Below are 15006 nucleotides of genomic sequence, written 5' to 3'. Positions count from 1 at the left end.
ACAGCGTAACAGATAAAAAATGGCTAATTTATGGGAGTAATATGGATAGGTATTCTTTTACTATTACATGATGTCCTTTAATTAAAATAAAAATACTTAGGAAGAGTTAGAGCCGAATAAAACGCGGACTTCTACTTTGGGCTTTAGTCGTCACCTCATCGTGCCACGGTGAAGGATTTCTCTACGAGATCGTTTCAAATATGAGGAGATCCGTAGATGAAAGAAATTATTGCATTGTTTCCGTAATTTTGGGAATAAGCGTTAAAGAATCACGAGAGGTCTTATAGTTCGAGGTAACCGTCGAGACTATTCCAAATAGTTTTTTTAATTATAAATTAGAGTTGTTGATATGACTCCTAAAATATTTGAACGAAATTAATTACCAACTTAAAACACAAGAGACGAACCCAATTACAAATAAAACAGAATGCATCGTATAGTTTAAAAGGCACATAAATACGAGAATTCGTCAAAATAGAATATCGAAAAGCCTTTTCGAATTCACAAATTGCTTTCTATTAACGTACTATACTGTATAATTGGTTTTTGAATGATCGCAGAGAAATAAATTGATACTACTTGATTGTTACAAAAAGCCTGCACCGGAAAAGCAATGTCGTTACGCAAATCCCAGAAATAAGATAATAAAAAAGATTATATCGGAATGTTCTATAGAACATTTTTGTAGGGTGTCTAGAAGCAATATATTAATGGGGTCTATATTCTTCCTAGATTTCATCATCATCATGATTACAGCAGAAGAACATACACTGCCGGATATAGGCCTTCCCATAGATTTCCAGTAAGATCTTAATAACGTCTTCGGATTCTGAATGAGTGAACGCGCTTGCTGATCTGTGGTTTCCACTCCAGAATCAAGTTGATAATGAAGAAATAAGTGATCACGTTTCTGTGACGTTCCGCTCTGGTCATAGATTCGTTTAATTAATTTCAGATTTTGGACGGAGCCGTGTTTTATATTTTACTGAATTTTTTGGTTTGGTCTCCCATAATTTAGTATATTAGCTAATTTATTATACTATCCATATAAGATAACTAATAATGACCATTTGCATCATAAATTGAAAGCTAAAAGACTCCAATTTGATAGAAATTAGAACCAGATTGAATTCCCGAGTATCATACCAACGAGTTCTAAACACGTCTTGATTTTAGAAGAGCTCACAACAAAATCCGACGTATTTATTGTGGGCTAACCTTAAAACAATAGTAAAGCAATACATTCTCAAGCTTTATTATAACTTAAACTTCACACTATAATAGTATTCTCACAATGTTTTTGAGTACTTTTTAAATTTATTACATGATAATTTAAAGACATTACATGAGAGTTTGCTTGAAATGTTTTCATAATGCTGTAGTGTATCTATGCATCTGTATAAATATCAAGCGTGGACGCTTGCAGAACAATGCAACGGATCGTCGCATCGGGCCCATTAATAATATAATAAATATTTGTCTAGCCTACAAGTGTATTGTAACACTTAAACACACAACAATTATCACTCCGTCCCCCCTCCGCTACGTGTGGTTCGTACTGCCTTTTTTGTGTGTAATTTTATAAAACTCATTCTGAGTCATTTTTAATATACCTAATAAAATATTTTGCCGAAGTTTTAAGCCTATAACATAGTTTGAAAGTAGATATATTATTGTTATAATTTATTAATATTTATTTTTCACGTTTACATAAGCATTCCTCAGTCCATTATGCGGGTAAAATTTTAATCAAACCCGTACTTAGTTAGCCTCTACATAATAAATGGAATATTTCTATCAAATAAAGCTACAAGTCCCTGAATTGTATAATTCTTAAGATATCGTAGTCGAGTAAGTATAGTGGTGGACATTTCTTATATTCGTAGATTACATTATCAAAAATATTTAAATATTCCTTTTTTTTAGGCGATTCCTCAGTCGAGTGCCGCAGCTCTCACTATCATATAACAGTATTAGTTTTCTTTACTTTTCACAGTCTTACCCTGAGGCCACAAGTGTCGTCTTTGATTTTTTAACGTGATTCATTAATTGAGATGTTATTCTCACTAAGGCTGTCGAGACTCATTTGTCGCTATTTATATGACACTGTAATCAGAGTTTGTATATTTCGATGTGAAACCTTATAATGTAAATATTTTGTCATATATGTGAAGTTATTACGGAGGTGGCTTCAATGCTAGAAAAGACAATTTTTTAGGCTTAAAATTAAATTTTTACAGTAGTTAGATTTGCTCGCTTATTCACATTCGGAGATTATTTTCAATATAAAAATCCTTTGAATACCAGGTCAATTTCATACACTTTAAGTTAATATTGTATCTAAATATCCTACTTAAGTTTATAATTAATAGTGAATATTCGATAGATTACTTAATATTTTTATCGTCATTATCATGTCAGCCGGTCATCTTGCGCTGCCCGCATGCAGCGATTTCCTGCGATCTTGACTATGTCATCGACCTACCTGGTGGGGCCCTACCTACGCCACGCCTACCGGTTCGAAGTCGCCACTCGAAAACTGTTCGCCCTAAATGGACAAATAATTTTAATACCAGTATTAAATTTTAAAATCACATTTGCCATCATTGCATTTTAGCTATCCCAGTTACGTTACAAAAACTTTTTTAATTTATGACCCGTTCCTTACCCTTTTTATTTCAGCGAACCGTTTTGTTCCAGGGTTTTATCGGGGGCTTAGCGCTATGAGTGGAGTTCCTTTTAAAATATGCAACACCCGCGGCCCTTTATGCTAAATATCTTAATCTTTAATGGCTGCTAAATATACATTAGGCAAATTAATTCCCTAACATTTTACTTTGTTTTTCATTTATTGCAATTAATAAAATACTTCATAAAAAGTTGTTTAACTGCAAAAATCTCAAATATCAAAATTTGTAAGTGGAAGGTTTTTAAAGATTAACCATATTTTTATCTTTATCTTTAATTTAAGGTTTAATCCTTGTTAGGATACGTCAACCCTTTTGTGATCATTATAAATATTTATTATTAAACCATTTAACCATCACTGCGGAGACACGAAGCCATTCTGTAAAGGAATCCAACCGCTTCTGATTTTGATTCGAATAAAATAGATTGCGCGGTATCAACACTGTACAGATCAATATAACTTTCTCTTTTTATTCTATTTTTGGCACATTTGATCATCATATGATCTATTTTCTGTTTAACACCACATAATATACAGTTAGGAGAATTTTTGATTTTTTTTCATCAATTACGTATATTTGTTTGATAATATGTATTTAGATTTCAACCACAACACTTAACTAAATGTTTACAGCTGTCCTTAAAATCGGCAAACCACAATAAACAAATGCTCTAGTTGTACCTAGTCTAGTCATAATTTCTGTTACAAAGAAAATTTTCGATTATGTCTATATTTTATTTTAAAGTTTTGTATGTGATTATGTCGAGTAAAAAATATATGTAAGCCCTTAGCTTTAACGCACGCGTTTAAACGGTCGGGTCATGCTTTGATGGATTTACGAACGGTTTCCATTGGAAACTTGATCACTGCTGCCACCAAAGATTTTTGAGTGACTCAATATTTAGGTGACGCTTAGAGTAGGCCATGTCCTTTAGCACTGAACACAATTAATATTCCAAAGGGTTAACTCCGGACTAGCCGAAGACCAATCATTGGCCTTTATGAAGTCTGCCAAATTTGGATAGTGTGCGCCTTATAACCCGGGGCTAAATCCTGTTGGAATGTCCACACTTTGTGTTATAAAGTGTTGTTAGAGGTTTAACTAACGCTTCTAATACGGTATCTTGATACACTTTGGCTAAAGTTTCCACTCCTTTTTCGCAAAAATGGAGTTTGGTAACCCCTTGGTAGGAAACACCCCACCAAACCATGACGTATGCTGAACTTTGGCTTCTACCTCGGAAGCTTCTTTAGAGCTGTGTGCATACAATCGATCATTTTGTTTGTTGTAGTGCTCCTCGGTTGTAAAGATTTTTTCATCGATAAAAATAATTTTTCTGTGTTTTTCGTCCGCGTATCGCATTAACAGCTGTTTTGATCTTGCGACTCTCTTTTGTTTTATTGCCTTATTTAAAGTACGTGCTGTGTATCTCCGGTAAACCCTAGACCTAAGTCTTGTTTGATAATCCGAGAAAGTGTCCTCGATGGGATGTCATTGCTCTGGAAAAGATTTTCTACTTTCTTATGGGATTTCGACGAATTTTGGGCTTAACTGCATTAACGGCCTGGTTTGTTCGAATAGACCGCGGTCGGCCGGATCTCTCACGGTCATCAACAGACATGGTTTCAGTGTACCCTTGGATGGTACGAAACACAAACTTTCGGCTTATCCATAGCTTCTTAAATGTATCAAAAATCTCGACTGGCTCCTTATCTACTTTGTACAGTGCAGTTACTGCAATGTTATTATTTTAAGTGCCCCACTCCATTAACAGAAAAAATTATTTCTAAACAAAAAATATACAATAACGGCGGGAAAGAAGTCAATTTTTTATCGTAGAAGTCAATGTTCGAAAACGGCCAGTAACAGAATTTATGGCTAAACTAGATAGTTACTGTTTGCGACAAATAAAGTCTTACTATTAGAATTTTTTTGCAAACATTCCTTTATTATTTAGTTGTGTTAACGTAGTGAATGGCTCTAGGAATTTTTCTGTCGCCCGTATGTGCTGTGGCGAGAAATATATGCATCCAAATAACAGGTAAAAATATATCTTTTAAGTCTTCTGATCATTGTTCTAGGAATCGTTTGTAATTAATACCAATTTAGGTGACAGACACGTGATAAATATAAGGAATAAAAATAAAGTAAATTATTAAACAGATCTTTCAAAAGTTTTTAGTTGATTGAAACGGGCGGAACTTGGTTTGTTGATTTATTTTTGCAAGTAAGATAATATGATTTTAATTTAAATCGATTTTTTTACTCACTGTGTTTGTTATAGTCATAGTTATTTATATATAAGCCGCCTTCTTATTTTACTTGTAGTACTGAAGAAAGCTCTGTTTAAACCGGCGCGGGGTAATGTTTGCATAATCGTATCGTTTGCTTTGCGGCAGAAGCAAGCATCGCGGTGGTGCCCATTGAGATGGCAAGAGCATCCAGTGAGTTAACCACATTGTGTAACTTTAAAGTTTATACTTTTAAATATACTGAACAAGTATTTATTGTGACATATGCGGTAATGTGCAAAAAACGCACGCAGCACTTTTAAACAAAGAAGAGAAAAGAAAAAAAACCTTCAAAATATTAAAAACATGAAACACTGAAATCTAAAATTTTTTTTGATTCTACAGTATTTGATTTGCAGCCAAAGGAACGAATTATTTTCTACTTTTTTCACTTGTAATATCGCGTTTGTAACAAAGTGATAGGAGCAGATGATTGTAGTTTGCGTCAATTATGGAATCAAAATATAAAAGTTTAAATTTTTTTTTTTAATAGTTAACAATTTATGTCTTTTAGTTTGAACTTTTTTTATCACCGTCTTCTTGGTTGATATAAACTGGTCTCAATTTCTTTCTTGCTGGGATATCTGGTGTACTTATCGTAGTCAGAATAACGTTTGAAGAGTGTTAGCAATAACAGTTAGTGAACGTGTCTACACCGTCCAAACAAAAGACACGTATAAACAACATATAAACGCATTTTTGGCTTAAATTGATATTAACTATGGCCGGCGAATTAAAATTCGTCTTTTAACTTTGTCTGTTGATGTATTTGTTTCTGATTAATAGCCAATTAATAAAAAATTAGACATAAATCAAATCATACAAAGTTCTGAACAAATGTATTAATATTTGTTTGTCTCAATGATAGTTGTTAGATGATGATGATATGTCACGTAAAAAAAATTGTCTCATACGAAGTAGCCTGGCGGGTTTGTGCTAAGTGACGGCCGTCAGAAAATATATATTTCTAAATGTTTGCAACTTTTAAAAGCAAAGTTTTTAACTTAATTTTTAGTTTGTTTTACAAATGTTAGATTCTTATAAAGTACGAGTTGATCAGGTCAAGTAAGTAAACATTTACCCGCAACTTCAAATATATATTTTTTTATTCTTAGTCTGTGTAATGTAAGGTAATCACGAGTAGTGATAGCCCAGCGGTAGAAAACGGTGAATTAGGATCATACGTTGTAGGTTATAATTTATAAGTTTCCACTTCCTGTAACTCGGACACTCAAATACTTCTAGAAAAGTTTAGTACAATCAATGAATACATAGTCAACATACATATTAAAACCTTGTGTTTAGCGTCTGCCAAAACCAATTATATATAAGTAATCAATAAAGTACAGAAATAGTATTAAATTTATATGGTAAAGATTTTAAAATCGGAAGCAATCTTCCATTCAATCCATTATTTTTATGAAAGCCGCTTAAAAAATATCGGTTCCATTGAGTTATTGATATAATTGCATTCGTATCTGTCCCGGAAAAAATACGCGCCAATTCGTTCAAACAGAACAAGCCAATTGTACGAAAAAAATTCTATATACTATAAACAGTTACTATAAAATATCAGTAAATTATTTTTTAATTTAAGGAGACATAAGGATCGGATTTTTGACTCCTATAAACAACAATTTTCACCTGCTGCTTTACTACAGATTTAATTGATTTGTTATTGATTCTTTGTTTTTAACCTTAACTAATATATGTTCATCTTAATGTAATGACTTTTTAGTTTATTATTTGATTATTACAAAGTGCGTCAGCGGTACATCTCAAAAATTTTTATCACGAATATTTAGGTTAAAATGTACCATTATAGTGTAGTATTCTCCAGTTTCATTGTGTTGCAATGTTTTGTTTCTGTAGTGAAATTAAAAAAGAAAAAAGAAGGTTAAAACAAGAATGATTTTGCTTTTTCTCGGGGCAACGATGGAGTCATTTCAGAGTTTTCCGGTGATACATGTGTGTGTGTTAATGAAGTACCTAGAAATCCCTGTGTGTTCACTTACCTTATATATTTTTTAATCATACGATATGCCGCTTTATTCCAGATATTATCGTTCGTTATTTCTGAGTATTTACATTTCCGTATATGATCTAACAATCCTTGTAATGGGGCATGCAGCGCGTACAGTGATATTTTAGGATTATCTGCTTTAGGCTTTGTGTTTCACTTCGCTTTATGACTTGCCGATGCGTTTTACTTCTGCCAGTAAGGTGCGGCTCCAGCTTTAGTCGACAGCCCTTACATCTTTCCTTTGAATGTTTAATTTTAGTATCGTCAACTCAAAGTCACTTACACTGTTTGAACTTCGATCGTGTCTTCTTGGTACTTCATATCCAGAAGGCAATTTTTTATTATTTAGTAGAGATTTTGTTCGCCGCAAATAACTCAAGGATTTGGTGAAGCCGATAAACGAAGACTGAGAACCATCGCGTGAGTTCTTTTGTCACCTTTAACTCGCACTAGTACAGCATTACTGAATATAGATTGGAAATCTATAGTTTGAATCTTAGTCAATTTATATGACTACCTCATATGACGAAGTTGTACGAAGGTTTCTTTTTGAGTAGTAGTGATAATAAATTAGCATATAATATCATATGAGATGTTTAATAAGAAATTGGGAGATTTGCAGAAGAACTAATGTCGTTGACATAGCTCAAAGAATTGCTCCTCTGAAGTGGCAATGGGCAGGGCACAAAGCTCGTGCAAAAGACGGCCGTTGGGGCTGAAAGATTTGTGAGTGGCGATTACGAGCCAGCAGAGGCAGCGAGCAACGTGGGAAGACCATGGATGCGAGTAGCGCAACTGGTAATCGCCACGATCTTTGAGGAAGGCCTAAGCCTTACAGTGGGCATCTATCGTCTGAACTGATGATCATAATTATTAACTATCCTTGATCTACTAATTATAATTATTTATATTTAACTATTTATTATCTTATTTTCAGGTAGTCGATTTTGTATCAAGTTGATTTAATTCATACGTTTTAAACATGAAATTAATGTGCATAGTCTGCGGGCCCAGATCAGTCTATAAAATTGTCTTCTATTGGTCACTTTTGAACATCACAGCTAATTAGGAATGATTTGGTTAATTATAAACATGAATATGATGGACGACGATTATGATTTATATTGAGGCAAACGGACCGTAAGCTAGAAGCACTTATTTATGTGTATATTTTTCATGTTTAAATACTGTGTCTAGTTTCGAGCCGTCATTGTTATACCGTTGAACGTCAATTAGACAGGCTCCCGTCACAGATTTTCAATAGGACCAGTTGGAAGTGTATTGCATCCTGAATTGCATTCTGCGAGCCATCTGGAGTGCCCACTGGCACTCCAATCTGCCAATCCGCTGGGCTTTCTCGGCTACTGTTTTTGTCGTCCATTGAGTCGTAAAGTTAAAAAGAAACTGCGCTAATAGGGCATTCTGTCTTAGATTACAAGGTTTAATAATTATTCATAACGTTATGTCCATTACGACAGTTAATTAAAATATAGGTCAAATGTTGGTTTTCAATGTCAGTAATAATATATATAATGTAGTAATGACGTCTCTTTTTGTTGTTAACATATGAAATAATTGAAAATAAAAAATGTGAGCACAGATACAAAAAGCTTTTTTTTCTGTTTTGTTTCCATTTCTGTTATGAGACTGTTATCTTTTATATTGAACGAAGCTTTTGTGAAATTTGCTTTTGAAAAGCATTTTTTTTTCGCCGACTGTCAACGCTTTTAAAAAATATTCTTTTTACCGCTGAGAATGCATCTGCATTACACTTCAATCTTCAACTCTCGTTTATTGTCTGTATGAAATAAGAAGGAATGCTGTTTTAATTCTATTTATAACAAAATGTTATAAATTATTTGTTTATTAACTATTGTAAAGTTTTATCTGTGTAAATTTTATATACATTACTCATTATTATAATTCTAGTATCTACTAAGTAATCATTTCATTTCATCATTATCATCATTTCAGTCCTAAAATGTCCACTGCAGGATATACGCCAGCTGCTGGCTAATTTGTCACTTTTGTATGCAAAAGCATAATATATATTATTTTAAAAAAGAGCGCGAAATTTTGATTTTTCCGGAGCGATCAAAACGATAGAACCAGCCTTGGCTCCAGCTAATTAAATGATCGCTTACGATTTTCAAAAAGAAACTATTTTTTATCTCATGTGACATTGGGGTTCAAAATTCCTTAAGTTTTGAGTCTATTAGTCAATGCAAAGTATTAACGTGTCGGATGCGCTGTTGTTTTTAAGTTCCTGCGGCGTCCACTTATGAGGCGTTACCTTGCCAATTTGACGCAGTGGAGCAATATAGTTTTGATGCTAAAATCGAAAGCTGGTAAGTTGGCGGTAGATTAAATGCCGTCAGTCACAATCGACTTTTGTCATAGGAATTTTTTTGTTTTGATATTCATTTAAAAACTTCTTACGTAATAAATGTATAATGGCGACCTTAATGCCGAAAGTATTTTCTGCAAGTTAACCGTTTGGGTTGGGCAGAGATAAATTAATGAAGGTATTCAAAGGGGGTATTTAATGAAGATATTTAAGGTATTTAATGTATTTACAACAGGACTAAATTATAAATTTGGTGTTAAAAGAGCACTCAAATTTCTTGCCAGATTGTTCTCGATAGAATCAATAATCCGCAGACAGCAGTTTGCGTATAAATACATATTTAAATTTAAGTTTTAACAATGTCTTGACTTTTCGAAAGTACTTACCAATGCCTATTCGAAATAATATATGTTACATGTACTCGTCTCTTTTGACTTTAGTCGGCGGATTAGCTCGAGGTGCAAGTTCCAAGATTTCCATATCGGAGGAGTTGCCAATAACGTGTCGTGCGTTTGTTTGTGGTGTTCATTAGAGACCTTGTAAATATTGCGAGCCAATTGTACCATACTAGAACTGTAACTTTTGTCTTCTTCGTATTCCATAACAACCGGTTTTTTATTGTCCATACTAATGAAAAGGCAGTTAAGTGATAAAAAAAAAACAATAATTATTGGTAATGTTCAATCCTTTGCCAATGTTTGGCTGGTAGAAAAATATCAAAAAAGCTTCACTAATTTTTATTCGAAAACTGTCGTTTTTGGATTGGGTGGAAGTTGCCGTGAGGCGCCCTGCGCCATAGCATCCCTACGACCGTTTCGTAGAAAAGTGCTTATTAGGTGCTTAGGTATTGCGTGTGCATTTGCGTGTGCGTTTGCGTCTGCGTCGGTGTCTGCGTTTGCGTCTGCCTCTGCGGCTACGTCGGCCTCTGCGTCGGCCTCTGTGTCTGCATCGGCGCCAGCGTCTGCGTCGGCCTCTGCGTCTGCGTTGGCCCCTGCGTCTGCGTCGAACCCTGCGTCTGTGTCGGCCCCTGCGTCTGCGTCCGCTCCTGGTTTAGCTTCTGTGTCTGCGTCGGCGTCTGTATTAAGTACGAAACAAAAGTGTAATATCGGCCACTTACTCGTGAAGATTAGATTGTTACTAGGTAACAATTTTGCGCGCGTTGCTGTGCAGCACGCGTGCACCTACTCACCTGCCAAAAACCTACATAGCTACCAGAGTCGATTAAAACAAAGGAAAATAATCAAACGACGTACAAAATCATGCGAGAAATCTTGTATAACATTTTTTATTCAGTATTTAGTCTGTTCCGATATTTAATATACATCCGAGCCAATGAAAAAAACTATCTGAAAAAAAAACATCATTAACCTCTGCAAACCGACCCCGCAGACTGGAAAAATTGAACGATACAATAATCAAATATACACTGACATATTATCAAGTTCAATAATAAATTATATATTTTATATGGCCAATATTGTAAAACTATGAGTTTGTAGGTTTTATACAAATGTGGAGAAAAAATAAAACATACATTATGCTATTGTATACTTTTATTAAGCAAATCAATTTTCTCTAAAATCATTTTCGAGTATACCCCGATTATAAAGTGAGAATTATCGAGGAAATTATTATATTCTACAGAGTTGGAGAATAGAAACAAGATCCTAACTAAAACATCAAAATATCTTATCGGCTACATTAAATTGCTTTGTATATAATAATAGCAATTTTCAATTCATCGAACTTTTAAATTGAATAATTGAGAATTGAATTCTGTTTATGTAATCAAACTTGATTAATAGTAATACTAGAATATTAATTACTACGAATGAAAAATCTGTTCTCTAGTGAAAAGTGGTCTTATTAGTATAATAGCGGAAATTTGTGCAATAATACACAAATTTTGAATCTAATATCTAGTTTTGATGACTTATATTCACACAAACTGTGAATATAAATCATCATTAACATGTCAACCCATAGACGCCCACTGAAAGGCGTGGGCCTCCCCCAAAGATCGCCTCGGTCTTGAACTGCCCGTATTCAGCAACTCGTGGCGATGACTATGTCGTTGGGACACCTATTCATGTCGTCGGTAGCTGACGCGTGTCATTAAACACTATGTGATGATTAGTGGCGATTTTATTTAGTGAATTTTACTTGCGTTTTGGTATCTCCTCGGAGGCACGGCCGTCCTCCTCGATCAACAGTGTGGCGATCTGTCACACTTGAAATACATAATGTATCGGCTTAAGTCGTAGTAAAATTTCGAACTTAGTCATATTCCATTCACGATCCATAGATTAAATGACAGCACTTGTACATAAATTGTCAACGTCCTTTGTGGCTTTAATATTATGATAAATATTTCATACGAAAATAGTACAAAGAATTATTTTTGCATTATATAAAAAGGGTATATCGTGTAAAATTTATAATAAATATGAAAATAATTTCGTCATTCCATTTATTAAGGTAATTATAAAAATTCGTGTGTATAAAAAATCATTGAAAAGGAATTCGGAAACGGCTCTGAAGCTTCAACTGGCTAAACGTCGGGTTACAAATTATAATTGAATTATTTTTTTGCTTCATGGAATGAGTAAACCAGTGGTTTTACAAAAATACAGCAATTTAAATTAAAATTTTCATGCAAATGTAATAATTATAAGAAAAACGTTTTTATTTAACTCACTTTTTTTTTAATTTACTTACTACACTTTAATTATAATTTTAATTTGAAAATAAAAGCAGTAAATTTTGATATTTAACATTTCAGTCCTAGGACGTCCTTTCTAGACATAGGCCTCCAACGTTAATTTTTAAAGTCATATGTTTACCTTAATGGTCTAGCTCCTACGTTGCTTCAGCGAGTTCCTGGTTTCCACTCTAGAACAGTAGAGTTCCAGCGGCTCTCGGTTCTGCCTACTGTCACTCCAATTTGCCTTATATCTCTTACAGTTGTTAGATTATTTTACTATATTAATGATCTTTTTTATTTTATTATATATATATAGTAACATCAATCCCTATTTTCTAGTTTTTGTCACTCTCTTATAATTGACAGTCGTGATTCCACGCTGGTTTTTGACGGCATCTTTTCTTATTCGATTTATCTCTATGTGTCACAGTCTCGTTATATTCTGTTGAATCCACTAAAAGAAATATATGTCTAGAGTAGCAAAAAGTTAAATAAACATTAAAAACTCGATTAGTTTAACTTTAATTGTTGTTGAACTTTTGACGGATTTAATATTATTATATTGTACTACTTTGAATAAGAATTACTTTTTCTGTTCAACGCAAAATATATCTCAGTAAAAAGCAATGCATGATTTTTCGCTCGTATATTTTTTTTAATAAATAAATTCCAAATAACGGCTCACAACAATTGGCTTTTTTCAGATAAAGGAATTCGTTCGGATTTATTACTGACTAGATAAATGAATGCCAATTTTATCAATAACTCATTGGATCGGATATTTTTTTATAAGCGGTTTTTTATGAATTTACTTCTATTTGAGTATCTTTACGTTCTTTTAAGGATATTGGTACGTACGTTTTTACTCAGTTGTTTAATCAATATGGATATATTCTTAGACAATGCTAGATTTTGATGGCATTAAAATACTTATTATTATATATTTATTGTAATATACATTTAAAGATGCGACATATGTCTTTAGTGCGTGTGTGGATAATGTGTAACTTGTGTGAGTGGTCCGATATTTGAAAAGCTGCAAACGTTAGCTGCTGTTTCATTAACGTGTAATCTATACTGCGTCTGAAAGTAACCCGTAAAAGTGGGGGCCGAGGAAAAAAGGTATATATAGGAAAAAAGGTATGAAAACGTTGGAAAAGTAAACAAGCTTATGTAAGGTCATGCGCTAACATTTTGTATAAACAAAAACCTAAGCGAGCATGGCTGTTCCTGGTCCTGAAACTCTGCAGTGGACATATGTCAGTTCTGACGGACATGGCTTAAAGTTTCGTAACTAGAAATTTTGTCTTTATTTCCTTCATATAGCAAGCGAAACTGTGATATAGCACTGTTGAGAGCAAAAATCTTTAAAGCTTTTACAACAATTTCCTATAATCATCTTGTATAAAGTTTTTATTTTTCGGACATATGTTATATTAATTTAATTTTGCGATTGGAAGACGACAGACAGATGACATCTAGCTATACATAATCTGTAAAGACAGTTAATAATTAATTTTAATAGGTAGTTATTCGAATTTCAAAAACATTTTTTTTGCAACATTACGTTTTTATTTGTTATTTATGAAACCATTGATTTTTGGATAGGGTGTTAGATACATTAATTAACAGCGAATGCTATGCGAAGACTATACATTCATCTCTTTAAAAGTTCGGCCTGAATCGTTGCAATAATACTTCTTCTGTCTTTTAAAACGTAAGGTCGTCTAATGGCAATTGTGTTATGCGATGCGACACAACTTAGAAGGCTGTTCTGAATGTGCATGTGTCAATGCTGTTAAGCATTTGGCAAAACTTATTAAGCATAGAACTCTTTGCCCCTGAACCTTCGCTAGGGCCACTACATGTTTCACTAAGTTACGAGGCCGACCAGCTTTGTGGTCGCTTAAAAAAAAGGAAAATGTGTATACGGAGAAAATGAAAATTGGTGAGCGTATATTTGTACCAAACTAGGCAGTATTTTGTACCTAGACAAGTGGAAGATGACGATGCTATGGAAGGCCGAACCATAGCTCGATTGTTACTACTCTATGATTATCGGAAGTATTGATATTAACAAATTTCAATTTCTTAATTTTCTCTTCAATTAATTATGAAAATAAATTTTTGTTTTTGTTTACTATGGTGAATAACAGAAAAATTCGCAATGTTTAAGCATGACGAGGTGGCCGAGAGGTTAAGGCGTTGGACTGCTAATCCAATGTGCTCTGCACGCGTGGGTTCGAATCCCATCCTCGTCGGTAAATTTTTATATTCAATTCAAATAATTGATGTTTTTTTAAGCTTTTCGGACGTTTGTTTCATTGGTACATTGAAATTAAATGAAATATTACATTTTTCGGAATAATAATACACAAGTAATTGGATATTACACAAAATTTAAAGAGGTTAGCTTATTAAATTTGTTATTTCATATTACAGCGCAAACACATGGTACTTTTCAATCGCGGTGCAAATTTTTGTTTATTAAGTATTCAGGTAGACGACATTTCATTACAGAAGTAATTAAAAAGTCAATTGGTTTTTTCACGACTTTTTTTATATAATGGTCACACAAGAATTTTCCTAAGGCTTTTTCATTAAAGCGACTTTGGCGGACAACCCTTGCGTAAATTGGTTTTAGCGACTGAAACAACCAATTGTTTGAGTTTTTCTAAAAGGGTCTTAATATTCTAATTTCATTTGGATTTTTAGCTTTAATTTCGCTTATAGCAAAAACAGATTTTATTGTTTGACTTCAGCTATTTATTATTTCACTAGAAGTAATGTAATGGTAATTGATCTTTCGCTTGATAATAAAAGTTGTTGGTATAGTGACAATATTTTAAGCTAATATTTTTACTACCTAGTCCATATAGTTATTGGTTTCCAAAAGGATTAATTGGAAGCGGCCCGCATACATTCACAAGGTGGTTCTTGCGGACGATCGA

At 33.5% G+C, this 15006-nt stretch overlaps 1 protein-coding gene and 1 non-coding gene across 2 annotated transcripts; one reads left to right on the top strand and one right to left on the bottom strand.

Annotated features, from left to right (window-relative positions):
• Window positions 1–10088: 10088 nt before the first annotated feature.
• Window positions 10089–10936, bottom strand: LOC137924520 (uncharacterized). Its single transcript, XM_068767908.1, has 2 exons — window positions 10903–10936; window positions 10089–10426 (listed from the first exon to the last, which is right to left on the bottom strand). The coding sequence occupies exons 1-2, from the start codon at window positions 10934–10936 to the stop codon at window positions 10089–10091; spliced, it is 372 nt and encodes a 123-aa protein (XP_068624009.1).
• Window positions 10937–14234: 3298 nt separating this feature from the next.
• Window positions 14235–14316, top strand: TRNAS-GCU (transfer RNA serine (anticodon GCU)). Its single transcript has one exon. It is a non-coding gene; the product is annotated as a tRNA-Ser (tRNA).
• Window positions 14317–15006: the final 690 nt, after the last annotated feature.

The sequence above is a fragment of the Battus philenor genome, unplaced genomic scaffold (assembly GCF_028537555.1).
Source record: "Battus philenor isolate CCGP_79_NKW_IND1 unplaced genomic scaffold, ilBatPhil1.0.hap1 SCAF_24, whole genome shotgun sequence".
Classification (NCBI taxonomy): Eukaryota; Metazoa; Arthropoda; class Insecta; order Lepidoptera; family Papilionidae; genus Battus; species Battus philenor.
The sequence above is the reverse complement of the archived record's forward strand: the minus strand, read 5'-3'. Positions and strand labels throughout refer to the sequence as shown.

Bases quoted from the DNA above. Each gene is read 5' to 3' on its own strand.
- LOC137924520 (XM_068767908.1), bottom strand. From the start codon at position 10,936: ATGATTTTAGAGAAAATTGATTTGCTTAATAAAA. The intron at 10,427-10,902 runs GTATACAATAGC...TACTTAATACAG, and splicing joins AATTGATTTGCTTAATAAAA to ACGCCGACGCAGACACAGAA.